Source organism: Lonchura striata, chromosome Z (assembly GCF_046129695.1).
Source record: "Lonchura striata isolate bLonStr1 chromosome Z, bLonStr1.mat, whole genome shotgun sequence".
NCBI lineage: Eukaryota > Metazoa > Chordata > Aves > Passeriformes > Estrildidae > Lonchura > Lonchura striata.
The window spans coordinates 26,537,033-26,555,890 of NC_134642.1; the positions used below are offsets into that span (position 1 = coordinate 26,537,033).

Here is an 18,858-nt window from a genome sequence, read left to right on the forward strand (position 1 = left end):
TAATGCTGCAGTTTATAAACTTACTTGCTGCTAAGGGTAGTTTAATGGACCTGTGTAATACACATGCATGGTATATTGTAAGTGCCTTTAAATGTGAAAACATTTCACAGCAAGTTCCTATTTACAAAAACTTTTAAAATTAGTTGTTGTCATGTGCCAGCCTGCATCTAAACACATCACTGAATCATAGATTGCAAGTGTAGTGTATATGTACAGCTCCAGGTATTAAATGTTTTTGTATCTCTACACTGTTCTGGTGTAGGTAAGGAAATCATTTGAGATCAACCTTGCAGCAGATTTCCCCTTGTTTGCACACAGGGCTCATTCCAGCCATAGTCAGATCAGGGTGTTGCCTGTGGAGGGAGACTGAGTGTAGCGAAATGGCCATGTCTTCACCTCTTTCCCTTAGATCTGTTCCCTTCTTTCTTGCCTCCCCTTTTCAGAAGCAGTACAGGGATAGAGCTCTGCCCATGTTGCTAGCTCTGCAAATCTTTATGTGCTTTCTCAGTCTGGTTTTGTTCTACTCATATTGCCACTGGTTTGCTTTTAGATGAATTAGGACTAGCAAGTTTAAAGTGAGCTTGATATTTTCATATAAAATACAGGCATACTCTTGACTGAGAGACTTAAACTCTGCTTAAGTTTAGCTTTGGGGCCAGGTTCTGTACTCTTAACATGTTTTGGGTTTGTTTTTTTTTTTGTTGTTTTTTTTTTTTTTTTTTTTTTTTTTTGTTGTTGTTGTTTGTTTTTTTGGTTTTTTTTTTTTTTGTATAAGAAAAAACCCCTTTAGAACCTCAGATGTATTTTTTTGGGCTGCTTGCTGTGGTATTTTTGTGTGTAGTTGAATTGGGAAATTAATGCATATTCTCTTTCCATGAAAGTGGAAGTGGGATCATTAACTACTTCAAAATAAACCTGGCAGTGATTTTTTTTACTTAATATGAATTAAGAAGACTGCAGTAGGCATCTCTGTAGTCAGAAATACGTGATCACTTTATGAAAAAAATATATATATAATTAAATTTTCTGTCAAAGTATTGCTTAAGATGACAAATTTACAGCAGTGGTCTGCAGGTGAAGCACACTTTATATCTGGTTGTCTTTTGGGACAGGTAATATTTGATCTGCAGGTAAAAGAGGCATGCCTTGTCTGGCAATACCACAGGGGCCTCCATACATGCCACACATTAGTGTGGGAACAGGAGTGACCTTCCTGTGTGCTGAGTGAAGAGTTTCCCATGGAGGGATAGAGTTTGATGTGGCTCCACGTTGGAGACAAAAGCCCAACTCAGTATGAAGATCCAGCTTCTTTTATGCAAACTCCCAACACAGAGCATATGCATACTAGGAAAAAATGCATAGTGCCAGTTTTTGTTTAAATATAACTTCTATTCTATATGCAAATTGCCCTTATTGTTGATTTATCTGATCAGGGTCCATGAGTTCACCTGACTAATGAAATAGTAGTTCTTGTGCTTTGCTCTCACATGTAAGGACCAGTCAGTTTATAAACTTCAGGCTCTTATTTGCCAGAAGGAATCCATGATTAAATATAATCTCTTTGATTCTGCTCTAAAAATGTTTAGAATATCCAGCTTGTAATTTCTGTGAAAATTATCTTGTACTCAAAGATACAACTGAATACAATCAACAACTGAAAATTTGGAACTAAACACTGTTCTTTAGTCAGATAAAAAAAAAGATATTTAATCCCGGGGTTTAGATGCAATGCAATACTAAGTGTGGAGCCTCTATGGCACCTTCATAATGCCACATAAAACTCATGGTATTTTGGTTCATAACACTGATTTGTGCTTTAGTGCTGGCAGTTAAACAGCTTACTGCTCTCACTATCTTTAATTCATAGACTGATAAGACTGTACAAAACCAGCATTATTTTGCTTTGGGGTGGAGAAAGCAGTTTTGTAAGCTATGAAGGGAGGAGTATTTCTGGTTCTGATCAACATTTCTTTGCTCTGCATAATGGGAGAAGACCTTTCACTTAATTACCACTGGAAACCGTAAATGCTTAATTGACATAAAAAAGCCCAATACAGGCATTGTACAGTTTTCCTTTTGATCTTCCATGTGGGTGCATATTGCACATGCAATTTGAAAAGAACAACTAAAAAGTTCTGATGTGGATGTGTGCTAGCATGTGAGGAGGGCTTATATGAGTACAGAGTTTGGTGCAGCATCAAAGAAAGGGATAAACCCATTTCACATGAATAAATTGAGCATATAATTAACACCTGGACTTTACAAAATACTTTTGAAACACAGTTAAATCTGCTGCTTTTCTGCAATTGACAAAGTGCTAAAAGTGAAAATATTGATCCCTGTTGAGTTTGATTTTCAATGTACTTGACATTAGATGCTGACTGGACTCAAGCCCTTGAAACTCTTCAAAAGTAAGACTGAACACTACCCTTTCACAACTGAAGTCCAAGGACTTTTACAGCTGGTTCTAGTTCTTAATTTTTTTTTCAAGAGACACAAACTGTATTTTTAGTGTAAGAAGAAGCAATTCTAATTAATGCAATCTTTCTCTTTTGCCATAGCAATTTATCCAGAAACAAGCTCTCGAGTTTGTCCAAGAAGCCTTTTCGCCATCTGGGTTTGTCTGATCTGTAAGTTGTCATTTCTTAAAATACAAGTTTATTTTTGGCTGGAATGGAAGAATAACACTTCAAAGTTTGTTCTCTTGAAGGTAGAGGAATTAGAAGTGCAGTTCTTGTCCAAAGAAAGCATCAATTCTGAACACTTAAATGCAGAGAAATTTTAATTCCAGGGCTTTAAGAAGGTTAGGTATATATTTTATAGCAAAGAAGAGGTCAAAATAGCCTCTTCCTTCAACTTTAAGATATTTTATTGAGATTACTGCATACAAAACTATTGATTTTTAAGTAAGTTTTTAAAGTTTATTTAAGTATTTGAACTAGAGAAAATACCGTCTTTTGCACATATTTATGTGAAGATTGTCTCTCATATTCTTATAGTGGTGTGGCTGGCTATTTAAGAGTATTTTTATTTTCTCAAATTCTTGAATTGCAGTGTGCTTTATGTAACTGTTTCGCAATGAAAGCACTGGTAAACATTTCTTTATTGATTTTTTCAATACTAACATTTTTATTCTGTTACATCTGCCATATCTTTGTATTGATAAATGTTCCAAAATTTTGGTCATCCTGTGCATTCTCTGCTAATATGCAGAGAGCCTATAGGAGTCCTTGCAGCTGCAGAGGAGAGGGAGGTTGCTCTCCTGGATCTCAGAGCAGAGTTAGAGTTTGTCAAAAGTGCCAGTCCAAGTCTGAATTCCTGACTTGCAATGCTAGTCCTCTTCACTTCAGCATGTGAGAAGTGAAATGAGCAAATCTCAGTGGCACAAAAAGAGGTTATGCCCCTTAGGTATATTTTGTTGATAATTAAGTTGGTGTAATTATTTTCTTTATGACTCAGGGAACAGTATTCACTGGAATATTCTTTAATAACTTGAGCTGAGCTCTCTAATAAGGAGGCTAACTAGTTGCAAAGCTCTCCCATTGCTCCATGTCCTTTGTTGTTCTGTTGTTTCTGCATGAAAAAGCAGGGCAAATATAGTGGGAGTGAACCAGATAGGGAAAAAATGGACAGTGTGAAGGTTAAAGAGAGTAGTATTTGAGTTATGGAGGCAAAGCATGATGATGTTCAAGCTGAGGGAAAAAGGGGATACAAAATTGAGGTAGAGTGTACTGGGCTTGGAAAAGGGAGTGTAGGACTAGACAAACTGAAGTTATGCAAACAGATGTTGTGATAAAGTGAGATAAACAGATATGGAGGAAATGAGGGAAAGAAAGTAGAGGGATAAAAGCAGAGCCTAAAGGAGGACAAGCAGTGATAAAATCAGTATAGTTGAACAATTCTGTTGATAAGTGTTTAATACATAGCTGCAAGATCAGAAACAGGAGAGAGGAAAGAGTGTTGGTAGGTGAATCTGAGATATGAATGTTGCCATAAATAGCTTCTGAAGTACTTCCCCTCATTCTGACAAACAAGTATGTTTGTCCTGTCAGTACCTTTGCATATCAAAACGTAAAGGGATGAGAAGTTTAGAATAAAGTGTAATAGAGGATAGTCACCAGGCATTACAGAGAAGGAAATGCTACTTTGGAAGGTTTCTTCTAGAACAAATGAATGGCAGCCATAAAATAAGAGCAAACAAAATAAAGACTCAGAATTTGCTGACTGTAGGTCAGGAGCTTTCTTTTACACAAATGTCTGTAGAGGGTCATTATATGTCCAGCATCCTGCCAATGATGTGCCTAACTCTTTCGATGGGTTTAGCACAAAGTAAAACACTAGAAGACTGCTCAGCCATTGGTCAAGAGAAATTTCTCTTTACCAGGAAGCCATAGGATAAAAACAGAAGATGGAAGTAAATGTCACTGTTTTGAAAATGCATGAGATAGGTTTTGACCCAAGGAATCATCACACTCATACTATGTCTTGTACAAAAAATTTTTGTTCATGCTGTGTGTTAAAGTCCAGAGGATGACTTCTATGAATACAAATTGCTCCTTCAGACACTTGCACACTTCATGTCTTCAGGAGGCATTTGTGAGCATAGATTCTGCAAGAAACTTGAGCTTCTGTACATCAAAAATACCTGGGAAACTTTGTTAAGAATGATTGTTCTCCTGGTAATGAAATGCCTTAAATGGACGCTTGTTCAGCCACTTTATTGGATCTTATGTATGCCAGTAGAAGGAAAAATAATACTGGTCGCTCTTTATGTAGACATGTTTCCGTTCATATTTAGCATGCATGTAATTGCATTACATTGTTGTGTAGTTTTATTAAATTTCAAAACCACAATTTGTTAATTTTCCTAACCTGTGGTTTAAATTCCATCCAGGATACTGTATCAATTTCTGTTTCAGGGCCATTTTTTAAATTTAGTATTTCTTCATGATATTGCCTACGGTTTTACTGTGAGGTTTTTCTAGAGTGTTGTAGCAGATGACTTTTAAAGATTAGACAAAATCCTTTTTTGTGATTAAAGTTGCTAGAGTGTGTGTATAATCCGAGACTGTTTGACTTTGTAAAGAATTTACCACTCCGCAGCAGTAAACTATTTCTGAGGTAACTGAGTTGTGGCTCAGGTGTAGAAGAGGCAAATTCTAATCTCTTCCTGATTTATGAAATAAAATGGAGCTTCTTGAGTGGCTGTTCTCCACAGGCTACTGACTTACACTGATGAATTTGAAATAGTAGCCAAATCTCTTGTGTGGTCTCTCCTGCCTATGGTATTCTGGGCCCGAAGTGGATGCAATACTAAATTCCCTACATGGAACCTGTTACCAGTGTGGCAGCTTACTCTGCACTGTGTTTACCAAGGCTGTATACATTACTCCTCTTAATTAACCTTCCTAACTAGCCTTTATTCTTGTATGCTCCAGCTGAATGCTTGGAACCCCCCTGCTCCTAATTTTTTTTTCTCCTATATGCATGGGACATTTAACCTTCTAAGTAAATTGGTGTTTTTTCCTGTAGGATATTGGTGGATAATCCATTCAAGTGTTCCTGTGAAATCATGTGGATAAAGAAATTTCAAGAGACCAAGTTTTACACAGAAACTCAGGATTTATATTGCATAGATGACAACAATAAGAAGACAGCCTTGCTGGATATGAAGGTCCCAAACTGCGGTAATATTCTTTTAACATAAAACTACTGCTAAATTATTGTAAGCCAGGGAAAAACAAACATGCTTTTCTACAAAGTACTTCTCAGGATGTCAACAATTCTCTAAAGGAAAGGTGGTGGTTTTTCAGTGGTCTTTCGCCTCACATGGAATGGTTCTTGGAACTTCATAGAATTATGGAATCACAGAATATCCTGAGTTGGAAGGGACCCATCAGGTTCATGGAGTCCAACTCCTGGCCTGCACTTGGTGCTACACCCCAAGTGTAGCACCATGTACCACCTCATATGGCTTCCCGTCAAGGCCCTTCACCAGTTCATGTAAACCTTTTCATTTATCTTTTGATCATTAAAGAATGTACTAATATTCAAGTGCAGGGAAACAGAATACTGATTATAGATAGCAAACAAGTATTATGGAGAATATGTGTGCTTTTGTTGAACTAAATAGTAGTGTTTCCAAACTCAATAGACATTCATAGCTCAATTTTACTGACTTTAAAATTTTTTTCAGGCATTTATAGTTAATGAAGTCTCTATTTTCCTTCAAAAATACTTGTATTAGGACCACAGGAAGAAAATTCATAACCACATGCTATTTGAAATAAATTAGCAAGAGTTCAGCTCTCTAAGCAAGTGAAACTCTACTGATTTCACTTTAAAGGCTATACAAAAGAGTTATATCAAGCTTAGGTCTGTGGCATATTGCAACATATTGTTTTCAGATATATAGATCTAGAAAAAATTGAAAAATTATGTAAGAATAAGGCCATCTCTTTGCCTTTTTATATACAGTTTTACTGTCTACATATAGTCCTGGGACAGCTGGGGAAAGGTGTCACTCACTAGCTGGAGATTTCTCCTCCTCTGTATATGAGGAGCAGAAATGGGGTGCTTCTAACATGATGTCACATCTGCTGGACTCTGGAAGCAGAGGGGGAAACTGGGGTCCCTAGCAGCAGGCAGGCATGAAGGAAAGAGGGCAAGAGGATCTCCATGGAGGGCTGATTTGGATAGGAAAATCTATAAGTGAGTACGACCAGTAGGAGAAATTATACCTTTTTTTTCTTCCATCTTTGCCCATTGAGCATCCTTTTCTCCACTGCTTGTGTGGAGGGTGTGACATCCTCTGATAGCAGCTGCCAGCAAAGAGCAGCCATGGTGGGGACCACTGCAGGCTCAGCAAGTGCAGTATTTAGTGTTAATAACATGTTTTGCGGCCTTAAATCACTGTTGATCTTGTACCCATCTTCTTTCTGGGGCCAGGTGTGGTGGGAGAAATGGTGTTAGTGTCTCATGCAATCGGAAAAACCCCCACATATTCTGGGAATCTTGTAAGCTGCAGAGCTGGTCTTGTGTGCTCCAGGATCTGATTTACCTGAAATGGAAATTATAATACCTAGTTGAGCTAAATGGACCCACCTTTCTGCTCCAGCTGGATGCACTAGAAGGTAGATTAATGTGCTGGGTATAGAGAGGTTGGCTGTTGGACTGAGATTATTGCAAGAGAGAAATGTCATCATTTTGTAACATTCTTGACTGGCACATCTAGAAGCTACCAGGTTGCTAGGATTTTCCTTTGAAAACTTTTGATTTTAAATACTCAGAATTAAACCTGTGAGAAATTAGTTCTTTCCCCTGGTGTCTTAACCATCTGCAGCCAAAAACAGGCTTGTCTCTGGGCCCTAGATGTTGTTTAGGTTCATATGGGAGTACACATGCATGCATCCTGTAGGCATATCTTGACTAAAACACTTGTCATGGGAAGGTGGTGCTTTCAACTAGAAGAGGAAAAGGAGGAGGGAAGGTGAGTATATACAACATTTTGACTGGAATTTGCAGTATGTGTAATTGGTTTACATATGGAAAACATGCATTGTATTGATGATATGAGTGGATGCCAGCACATGCCTACAAATAATTTATGTTAGTTTACAGGGTCCAAATATCACCCAATTTTACATAATTTTTCCTCCCCACTCTTTTTCTTCTGTTTTAGCAGTTGTTTCCTCCTAATTTACGTTTTCAAAATTAACCAATCCTGGACATATGTTTAATAAAGATGACAGCACATCTTTTTCCTAGACATAGAGTACAAAATGCCTGGTGAAGAGCAATGATCTCCATATTGGTGGGCTGTGTTCTGGAAGATATATGAAAAATCCAATGCATGTTTCTTAGTTTCAATATATTTGCAGGTATTTTTCTGTATTTTAAAGGACAAAAGCTAGTTTCAAAACAAACCATGGATGAAACTGGTATATTTAATTTCCAGAACCTTTTGGGAGGCTAATATGTCGAACTGAAACAGAAGAGAAATTAAACTTTTGGCATATTGAATTTTTTTCCTGTGAACTCTGGGGTGTTTTTTAGCGCCCTTTGATGTGAAGATAAATATTTGGGCATGTAGGCTTCTGCAGTTTTTTAGTGAAACATTTTCTCTGCTTTTCTAATTTTCTCTGCTAATGAAATGGTTTAATCTCATCTTCTTGATGAATTCATTTTTTCTTTTTTTTTTTTTTTTAACTAACCAAAAGTGCAGGCTTCTTTGTGTTACTGAGGTGTTACTTCATAGTGTTCTAGTAGGAGGCCTATACAGTATGTGATAAATGTTTTGCTAATAGGATGTCTTTCTGCTGCGTGGTGTAAATAAATCTTTTGCTGGGAAATAGGTAGAGGCCAATGTGGTTTATTGATCACAAGGCTTTGGTTTGTAGGTAATTGATGAGAAAATTAGCAAATTTCTGTGGTACTTTGCTAACCATTTGTACAGTGGAAGTGCTTAATAATGTGCTAATTAAAGATTGACTGCCATTTAGATGTCATCAACTTTGTGATTTAATTTCTTGAAGTTTAAAGTCAGGTGTGTTCACTATCTAGAAGATCCTTTCCAGCTGCAATATTAAGTGTCAATCAATTACTATTTTTTCAACTTCATTTGAAATGTATGTAGATACGATGAAAATTGTCAAATTCTTCTAGGTTTTAGGATCACATAATGTCAAATGTTTTAAAGTTGCATCTACCACAATAGCAGAGCCTTTTGTGTATAGAGATGACAAAGTTCAGTATTGCCATTTTTAAAGCATTTGCCAGTTGTCTGTACAGCATGGACAGTACCACCACCTGGGACATCTTTTGTTTCCATCTGGTAAATAGCACTAGTAAATCAATTAAGAGAACTAAATGACTAAACACTTTATTCTTATTAATGCTTATAAGCTGTGGTGGCTATTACCACCAGTGTCTTAAGTCCTTGGAAGAGAGGCATGTTCTGTGCCTTGGGTAAGGTCACTCAGAAGACTGTCAGTCTGCAGATCACCTGGAGCTCGCTGAATGCCCGGGAGGCAGGACCACATCCTTGGGACTGATTGTTGATGTGTTGCTTGGCCCTCTGGCAGACACTTACTGAGCCATTACCATTGATTTCAGTGATACGGAAATAAGTCTTTTTATCTTCAGGTGTTTTGGGAAAAGGCGTGGCTTCTACAGCTGTCTCTTCAGTCCTGTACAGAATGTGTATTGCTTTGCATCTCAGTCTGGTTAATGGCATTTTGCCTGATCTGGCCTATTTAGTTTTGTATATGGATATGTCTTTCAGTTTTGCTTACTGTGCCAGCTTTGGATGCTTTTTTTGTCATATATGGTGTTTTTAGGTGCCTTCTTTCTTATCACTGGTCATGTATGCTAGCTGCAAGCTACTGAACAATGTTGCAGATTAGTTCCCTGTGCTGATTTGCTTTACACATCACTAAGGTATATTCAGACTGGCTGGCTGTTTACATCTGCAGCCTGACAGTGGAACTGTTGTCTGGTCTGAGAGCTATGTGATTTAATGAGTGCTCAAATCCTTTGCCTGTCTTTTCTTCTGCACACAAACTACCATGGTGTTGCTCTTAGTGCGTACTAGGATACTTGTGTATGGCTGAAAAAATTTTAGAAGTTGTTGTAATGTAGAATTTCAAGCTAAAGTAACTGCTTGCCCATTTCTTACTTGTTGGGGAAACCCGTGATTTTTAACAGGTAATTGCTCAGATGACTGAAAATGGACTAGAACTGGGTCTAGCTTCATTTAAGGCTTTTTCTGGTGATTTTGGTTTTTGTGCTAGAGGTAAATAAGTGTAAAACGAGACTGGAGGCAGGTGGTAATAAATCCTAAGAAGGAATAAAGGCAAACTGAAGGATTGACACATTTGTTTCTTTGAATTCACAGAAAAGATCTGTAGTATTACTGAGCCAAAAAAATAAGGATTAGCTCTTAAGCAATTGCAGTACAGTGCAGTCTAAAACCACATGCAAAGGCTTGTGGGTGTTGATATTTTTTTCCACTATCAGCTAGATTTCACTAGATAAGACTATTAGAAGGAGAATATTGTATTCTCTAGCCTGTGTTGTTTATTTGGGCACAAGAACTAGATGTGGTGCATGATGTGTGGTGGCAAACTCTTATTTTCCCTGTAAGAGTTTTAATTCTTATCTGTGACTGTGGGCTATGTTAAAAACTTCCATTTTTTGGTGAGACTTTGACAGTAATGGGGTTTCACTGTTGCTCTCAAGTTGAGTTAAAATTTTCCAAACTTAATTAGAAGAATTTTCTAGACTGTAAGTGGAAATAACCAAAATTATATGGAGTTTGAAAGGCAAGAGTAATCTTATATTCAAAGATACATATATAATTTTCTTCTGAAGATACAACATTTACCTATTTGTGAATCAAACATCAACTTTCATACAGATGTTTAGGTATGACAATCTGTGTAAATCAGTGATTGTGAATGATGATAGCTGAGCCACATGTAGTATTTTTGTTTGATAATACTGATTCAAGTTCTGCTTAAATGTCAACAAAGGAGATTTATAATTCAAAGTATATTAGAACTAGAAAGAAGTAAAGCATTATTCAAGGGAAGTAAGTGTTTCTGAACTCACAACATTGTGCAGGTTTACAGAGGTACTCTCTGTGCCTGACTTGATACAACTGTGTAAGGGTGGAGTACTGATCTGCTAAGGAGAACAGCTCTTTGACTCTTTTCTGGCAATATTCTTACTTTATATAGGTGAAGACTGATGACTAAATAACTCTACCCTGAAGTCTAAAGAATGTGCTGGTTTTTTAAAAGGAGAATCCTTCAAGGCATGCCTTCAATAATATACTTGGCATATGGTATACTTGGTACCAAAAGTGAAACCCATTGTTTTACTTTTTTTATGTTTTTCTCTGAAAATGTTTAGGATCACATGTTTATCATGTTGCAACATTAGGCAGGTTGGCATTATTTTGACTATTTTCTGGGCACACATGAAATTCTGTGGATAACAATACTGAAACTTCATTACATACACTTGGTGAATAAGACGCCATTTGTTAGAGGTTTGCTTAAGCTGGTTTGGGCCTCATTAATTTACATTTCAAAGGCTGTTTAACTCTCAGTTCATCTGTTAAGCTTGTGGCTGACATATTCAGCCCAATGGCAACTACCTTTGGTTTTCCTTCAAAAGCTATCGTGGAGCAACTGTAGCTTAAATGCCATGTTAGAACAATTTCACCAAGTGTAATTTAATTTCCTTAGCCATTCAGAAAACATGGTTGGATACCTTCATAATACTACTAGCAAGGGAATAGTTGATAAGGTTGAAAGCATCTGTAAAAACACTTGAGTCCTGCAGATTTGTTTTTACATTAATGAATATAAACTTATTCTTGTTTATATTATTACTGGAGACCAGGTAATAATATGCAAGATCCTATTTTATTCAGCACCTTCCTATTAGAATCCAGACTACACCTAAGGCTCTTAAAAGAAAGGTCCTGGGAAGAAGTTAAGGAGCTGATGAAGGGGCTGATGTAACCTTGGAGATGTAAGCCCTTCATCTGGTTTGAAATATCAGCAGCAACCTTCAGAGCTTCTGTAGAGGTTGACTGCAGATGACAACTTGGTGTCCAAATAAATTTGTGTGCACATCTGTTGGTATTTTTTGGGTGCACTGCATTCATTATGGCTTTTGAAGCCCTGGATGGTGATGGTGTGACAGTTCTGTGGAGACAGTGCTTGTCGCTGTGGTCGTGAAGAGGAGTTAGCAAGTCTTGTGGCCTTTGCTGTGGCATGTGCTGGCTCTGTGTAAAGAAGTTTGCTTCTAGTGAAAGCTTTAGTTACATATGGAGTGATGGAGTGTTTAAAGGCAAAGTAAGACTGCATTTGATCTGGGAAAGCAATACTTTAAATTAGACTCATCATCTTCTAGTAGAGACTGTATTTGTTTAATTTTTCTGTAAAGGTTCTGTAAAGGTTCCTGGTTGAAAGTGGCAATCAGGCATGCCATGAGAGGAGGGAGATTTAATTTAGTATTTTTAAATATCTGGGAGGCTCAGTGATCTGCCATATCTCTCATTCTGCCTTCTGACAGAAATACGTTCTGCCCAACCTATGCAAAGTACCATTGGTACATTTGGTCATTGTGGAAAATACCCACCAATATTTACTGTGCCACATGGCAAGCATATGTCTATTTAGTGGTGATTCAGTGTTTTATTCCATGGCTATGTATTCTTTTGAAGATTTGAAGAAATTTTGATCCAGGTTTTTTAAATTTACATTCACACACAGAGGGCAAAGTATGAAAATATGGGGAGATGGGTCATGATTCCAAATTCATTTTCATCTTTTCCTCTTACGACTCTAAGATTAACACCTTTACTTTCCATTTTAACCTATTGGAAATTTCAAGTTTTGTTGTTCATGATGGCGAAATCTTAGTGAAGTGATAGAGATGCATGGTGGTTAGTATCATGAAATGAAGACGGGAGAGGAAAGGCATCTTAGATCTTCAAAAAAAATGGAGATGGGGATGTTTGGCTGTGGAAGATAAATGAAACATTAAAATTTGTTTTAAATGTTCTTTATTTCTGCTAATTCTGTATATTATTTACCTAACATATTTTTTTAATCTTCATTGAATATGTTTGTGCTTCTCATCTTGCTACAACTTCTATGAGATTTCTGCAATTTTCTATGTATTGAGGATTTTGATTCTGTAGCTGTGATACAACAGGAAATGGAAACAATTGCTTGTGTTTCTTTCATTCATGCTTTGCATGTAAATTATTGGGGTATCCTTTTTATAGTCCTTTGAAGATGCAGTCAGGCTGGAAATCTGGCTCAGGGCTTGTTGGCTGCAAGCTTTTGTTAAATGAAACCCAAGAGGTGAATCACATATCTGACAGCTCTTATCTTTATAGCTAGAATTACTAGATCTTTCTCACTGTTTTTTGTTTTGTTTTAAACCCTTGAAAGTACATAGTAAAAAACTTATGGAATTAGTAAACATTACTGCCTTTTCAAATTCGGCACTATTTCAATAGAATAACACAAGGAACATTGTATCATCATATCCTGCTTTCCATACAGCCAGTTTTGAGCAAGTAAGACCCCTGAAATTTGCAGATCCATATGACAGTTCATGACAAATTGCATTGTCAACCATCCTGTTTTCAGGCTCCAGACAGTACATGTAGTGGTTGTTACCAGCCTCTGCTGTAGTGGTGTAATTAATTGCATGTTTTGTCCCTAGAGTGAAAAAGCCAAACCAGGAGAAAAAAGAGCCATAGACTTTACTGGAATCTTATGTGAGGAAAGTAGATTGATTTTAATCACTGTGCCCTAAGAATTGCAGTGGATGTTTTATAAATGAGTTGTTCTGGTAGGCTGCTGCTGCAGATGGTTGCTGCCTCAGTGTTATTTTAATCATTCTATGCCTGATATAGTTATTAAAAAGATGGTTAAGGATTTCAGGTGAAGATTAAAATTACCTGGTTAAAAATCAGATGCAGAAAAAATCGTAATTTTTTGTGGTATTATCTTGTTCTTATTACACAACAAATTGACCTCCAAAAGCATGCCAAGCAAACAGGAGATGACATGGACCACACTGAAAACCATTTAGTGATACTGTCATGTCTAGGCTCCTGGGAGTTTGTTGAGAGGCTGATGAAAATCAGGGGCTTAGTGTGCAAAGGATGGCATAAATTAATGCAATATTGAATTTACAGTATTCTCTCAGGTACTAATTTTTTTATCATATAATTTCTTAAGTTAGTGAGGCCAATTGACCATATTGAGATAATATTTAAAGGTTTTTTTAGCAACTGAAAAAATCGTAGAACTGATCAGGTGAAAGTTGAAGCAGAAAAAGCAAATCTGGTATTAATTTTATAAAATTTTTTTATACTACAGATAATTAAATAATATCTTTGGTGTAATGGTGGATTTGCTTCTTCTGGCTTAAGACTAAAATGTTCCTTTAGCATACTGGCTAAAGTTCTTTGTGTTAAGAGTTGAGTTACAGAGTAGAGTTTTTATTTCCCTATTAGATCATATCCTTCCTTTGACATATAGTGACAGTCTGGCTCTAGGAAAGCCAGTTTAAGTTTTCTGTAGAAAGTAATAAGTAGCAGCATGAAGACTTGGAAAGCCCTGTAGGAATACAGGCACATACATTTTCTTAATTTCCACTGACAGTTGTGTAGCCAAATGTAGTAGTAACCTTTGAAAATGGCATCCAAAGTGTTGGTTTTGTGGTTGTTGAAGTCCCAGCTGTGCACAGGGAAGAGGTGAGTCATTCCCTAGTGATGCTTGACAGTTTCACTGTCTGACGGCTTCAGGCCCTCCTTTTGCACTAATGATGGTCTGTAAAGGTAAATGCACCCCCCTCCCCCCTCAAATTCTACTTTAAGGAATGTTTGTTTCTCCTAAAGCATGAGATGGTATTTGGCAAGACTCAGCTGATATAAATTAGTTCCTCCTGCTTGTGTCTAGTACTGGCTAGTTGCACTGGGGTGAGGAAAGTGTCTGCTTATTCTAGTCTAGAGCTGCCTACTCCTGAGAATGAAGTATAATAATGCTGAATATGTGAGAATATATTCTGTATGTGGTGAAAGCATATAGCTATTATGTACTAGTGCATAATGGAAACACATGGATTTTAGTGTATGATTTCATCTCACACTGTGTTGCTGTCTACACTACTGTTTAAAGTTCTCAGTAGCAGGTTCTGTCCTCCCATTTTTCTAGAGATTGAAAAGCTTTGAAGAGATTATTCAAAAGAAAGAGGAATCGAAAAACAAAATTAAAGAAGGTGGTCTTAAAACCATAATTCAGAAACTCTCTTTTTACCCTGTATACCAGAACATGAGAGTACTCAATAAATTTGAAAGTCTGTGAGAAATTCCAGAACTCATAAAAGGAAGAGACTCTTGTATGCAACATACTGTTGCAGAAGGTTAAGCCAAGAATATAGCAAACTTCAAATATATTGCAAAAATCAATCAGGTACTAGCAGGGTTATTGCTGATATCCAGAGTTATAATCATTAATTCTATCAAAGTTTGTAACAGAGATTGTGGTTTGTGTTTTGAGGCGTGGATTAATCTGTCTGACACATACCAAGATGAAACTTGTGGAAGGCTGATGTCAGGCCTACCTTGTACAGACCCTTATGCTACAGTCTAATCTTACTATGCTGGCATTATACAAAAATATTTGAGTGTGCTATCTGTATCAACTGCTTTTTACAAAGTCCTTTAAAATGCACATATGTACATCCTTGCCAACAAAAGTGATAACTATCTAAACCACTGTATTTAGCCAAACTGACTCAGGAGTAAAGGCAGCGTGGTTGGCTATCTCTGCAGTTCTATAAGAGTCAAAGTGCTACTGGCCTAAAGAAATGGTCTCCACTACACTGGGCATACAGTCTGAGCATTTGTGTATGTTAAGGTTTATTGTGTTCTTTTAGCATACAATTATTTTTCAGTACAGTTTTTGCTGCTTAGTGTCACTGCTTTGCTGGGAAACGCAATGTATCATATGTCTAGATGAGGCCTTATGTGACTGTTTGCATTTCCCAAATAGAGCCACATCTCAGCTAGTGTGGATTTTATTGTGGAGCAGTCTGGGTGCCACTGGAAATCAAAGTAAAATTACCCTGCAGTTAAAGCACACTATCTCAATATATCCAACCAGAGAAAATGAATGCTAAGATAATTCTTGTGTTTTCCACCCATCTTATGACTGGGAAGAAGAGTAAAAGAAAACACAAACTATAATATGATTTCTAATCTAGTCTAATTCTAACTCCATTCCATTCCATTCCATTCCATTCCATTCCATTCCATTCCATTCCATTCCATTCCATTCCATTCCATTTGTACCTTTTTAGATGCAGGGGGTCTTGCAGTTGGTTTTTAGAACTTTATGAACATACAGAATAATGAGCACTATTATTTTATAGCCGTCTGACAGGATGCAGCATGATGTAGTTGTTTCCATTTGAGATGTAATACCAACATGACATGTGCAGACTTCTGCAAAAAAAAAAAAAAAGAACTAGATGTAGTTCTGGGTGGGAACCAGAGGCAGTACCAGAGGAACTAAACTTCAGTTGCTTATCCTATGAATAAACACATTGCAGGAAGAAATTTTCTCAAAACTTAACAGTTATTTAAAGGAGACCTCTAAGGGGAAAAATGTTATTTTTATTTATGCTTGCATGAGAGGTTTCACATGAAGTGATGTGTTAGTAGGAGCTGTGCCAGTTTGCACAATGAAATGCTAATCCATCATGTAGACCTCCTCCCAAGTGGTGGGGTTAAGAAGAGTGGGAATCTTTATTCTCTTTGCATGTTCAGGTCTGGCAAGAGTAATTGGAATAGTATTTAGAGGTGTTGTGGAAGTGTAACTTTATAAAGCAAATTATCTCATTAGTGCTCCCCTTGTTCTCTAACTAGCATAATTAATATCCAAATGTTCCCTAAGATTAGTTTTTTTTCCTGCTCAGCTAGTTGACAGACATTGGTGAGATCTGAATTCACAGCAGGCAAGAGCAGATGGCTACCTTCGCTAACAGATTACTGCATCAAGGCACACAAACTCCCCAGCTCTGTCTCAATAGACTTCAACACATGATTTATAAAGTGAACATAATAGAAGAAATCCATGATGCCTATAATGGGAATAATATTACCACACTACCTAAAACACTGTGAGAATTGCCTGAGCAGTTATTGTATACTTCTGCTGATCTTCAAATCTTATTAGGCTGGAAAGCATTGTCTGGAAAATTATTCATCTTCTTTTTTGTATTGCTTCCACTCAGTTATATTTTATTGAACTAATTCAAGGGAGGTTTCCAATACATCTAGCTTCTGTTGAACCTCCAGCAAACATATGAATGTATTCACAGTGATTTGATGGTTATTTATTTGTTTTGGATCTTTTACATAAAGAAAAATTTCTCTGCTAAACTTCTATACCAGCAAGTCCATGATGAAACTGCTGTACTCTCAACTAAAAAACACAGCCAAAAAGAGCTATTGTTTCAGAAAAAGAAAAGTCATTGCAAAATCATGCATAAAGGTCCTGCACAGCAGATAAGCTTGATTATTTGAGATGATAAATTGAAAGTAAAATTTGCCTGGAACAGTTGATATGAAATGCCTCATAAAGGAGACCAAGACTCTCTACAGAGTGTACCAGCTTCCAATGATGACCTAGTATCTTTTAAGAAAGATGTTATTTCTAGAATGATGCACAGTAACAATGATACCTAAATATATATGAAATGTGAATCCCTCTGTGGCTGAAATCTACTGATATTGCTAGTATTGTTTTGTAGAGGGAAATTCTATAATTCTTTATGTTTTTTTAAACATTCAGCTTAAATTTACACTCTGGAAAGTTTCCATTGCTTTGGGTGCCTTAGGCACAGAGTGATTTATAATTGTAAGATGGAGAGGGAGTTCTAATTCTTGCAAAATCTGGTCTTGTTTCCTGATGAGTGTATCCCACTGCTTTTCTGCTTTCCTGAGGACAATAGAAAAATCGGCTGATGTGCTTTGTGCTCTGTGCAATTGTTAACCCTCTCTTCTGTCCTTTCCCTTCTTTATTCAATCTTATAAGTTCACTGTTTTCCCCCCTTTGAGCTTAAGTTCTAGGTTTTGCCCTGCCCACTCTGAGCTATGTCTCTGTATGAGAAAGAGGCCTTCAGTCTCTTGTGGGATACTGGGAGCTAATTGGATTTTCCTGTTAGTGTTATGAAGAACAGTGGGCATACCACAACGTCAGTGGAACCCAGAGGTTACTTTGTCGCTGTTATAAAGAGATAGATACAATTTCCAGTTTTAAAGAGTAAAGGAAAAGGGTTTTTTTTCAATTTGGAGTTAAGATAATTTCTATTTGTGCACCTGACATACATTCCTGTGTGTATATATATATATATATATATATATATATATATATATAAACTATTTTTAATCAGCTAGTTAATATATTTCCACATGCAGTAATGTTTTCTTAGGATGTGAAGCAGAGGAGATGCAGAAAATACATAGCAGCAAAATATTGTCGATTTTTATTTCCAAAGATGCTGTTCGTACTGTCTGGCTGAATAGTATTGACTACAGTGAATATTTGATGTATTGCTTGCTTCGAGTTGCATAGTGTCTATTCAGTCAAATACAAATGCATGTTGGGTTATTGTGTTGTTGTTTCTATCACAGACTTGCCCTCAGCAAACTTAAGCAATTACAACATCACCGTGGTGGAAGGAAAGAGCATCACGTTGTACTGTGATACTACTGGTGGGCCACCCCCAAATGTATCCTGGGTGGTAACTAATCTTGTTTCAAACCACGAGGTAAGATTTATATTCAAACATGTGACAATTCAGGTGACATCTGCTGAAAGATGGAATGAAGTTTCATGTCCAGATCTAGTTAACCTTTTATTAAAAGATGAAATAGAAAGTTAATGTTGGATTAGATTTATCTTCCAGTTTCTTTCAATCAAGCGTGACTGTGGCAGTGCTTTTGGTGAATGGCAGACATTTGTTTCTCAAGATTCTCATTTGCACTCTGGTTTTTTGGATGCTCACTTGTAAATAAGAGTAATATAAATTTTTGGAAGCAATGTGAATTGGAATATTGAAACACAAGGACTCTCTTATCACTGATAACTACCTACAGAGATTAAATCTAATCTATACTGATTGTGAAAAAACTTTGGGTCTCTAATAATATTATATTTTCATTTAATAATTCAGTGTGTTTGAATTTGGTTGTAAATATTTGTGGCATGCATAATTTTTCTTCAACATACTTAGCAGCAACAGAAAACCTTGAAA

At 36.8% G+C, this 18,858-nt stretch overlaps 1 protein-coding gene across 5 annotated transcripts in view; it reads left to right on the top strand.

The window, feature by feature from the left end:
- NTRK2 (neurotrophic receptor tyrosine kinase 2) overlaps window positions 1-18,858 on the top strand; it is a 193,596-nt gene that overhangs the window by 22,348 nt on the left and 152,390 nt on the right. For all 5 annotated transcript variants that reach the window (XM_031507311.2, XM_021534431.3, XM_077790317.1 and 2 more), the window contains exons 4-6: window positions 2,562-2,630; window positions 5,533-5,687; window positions 18,236-18,372. In XM_031507311.2, the coding sequence (XP_031363171.1) occupies window positions 2,562-2,630; window positions 5,533-5,687; window positions 18,236-18,372 (361 nt within the window). The remainder of the gene's footprint in view (window positions 1-2,561; window positions 2,631-5,532; window positions 5,688-18,235; window positions 18,373-18,858) is intronic.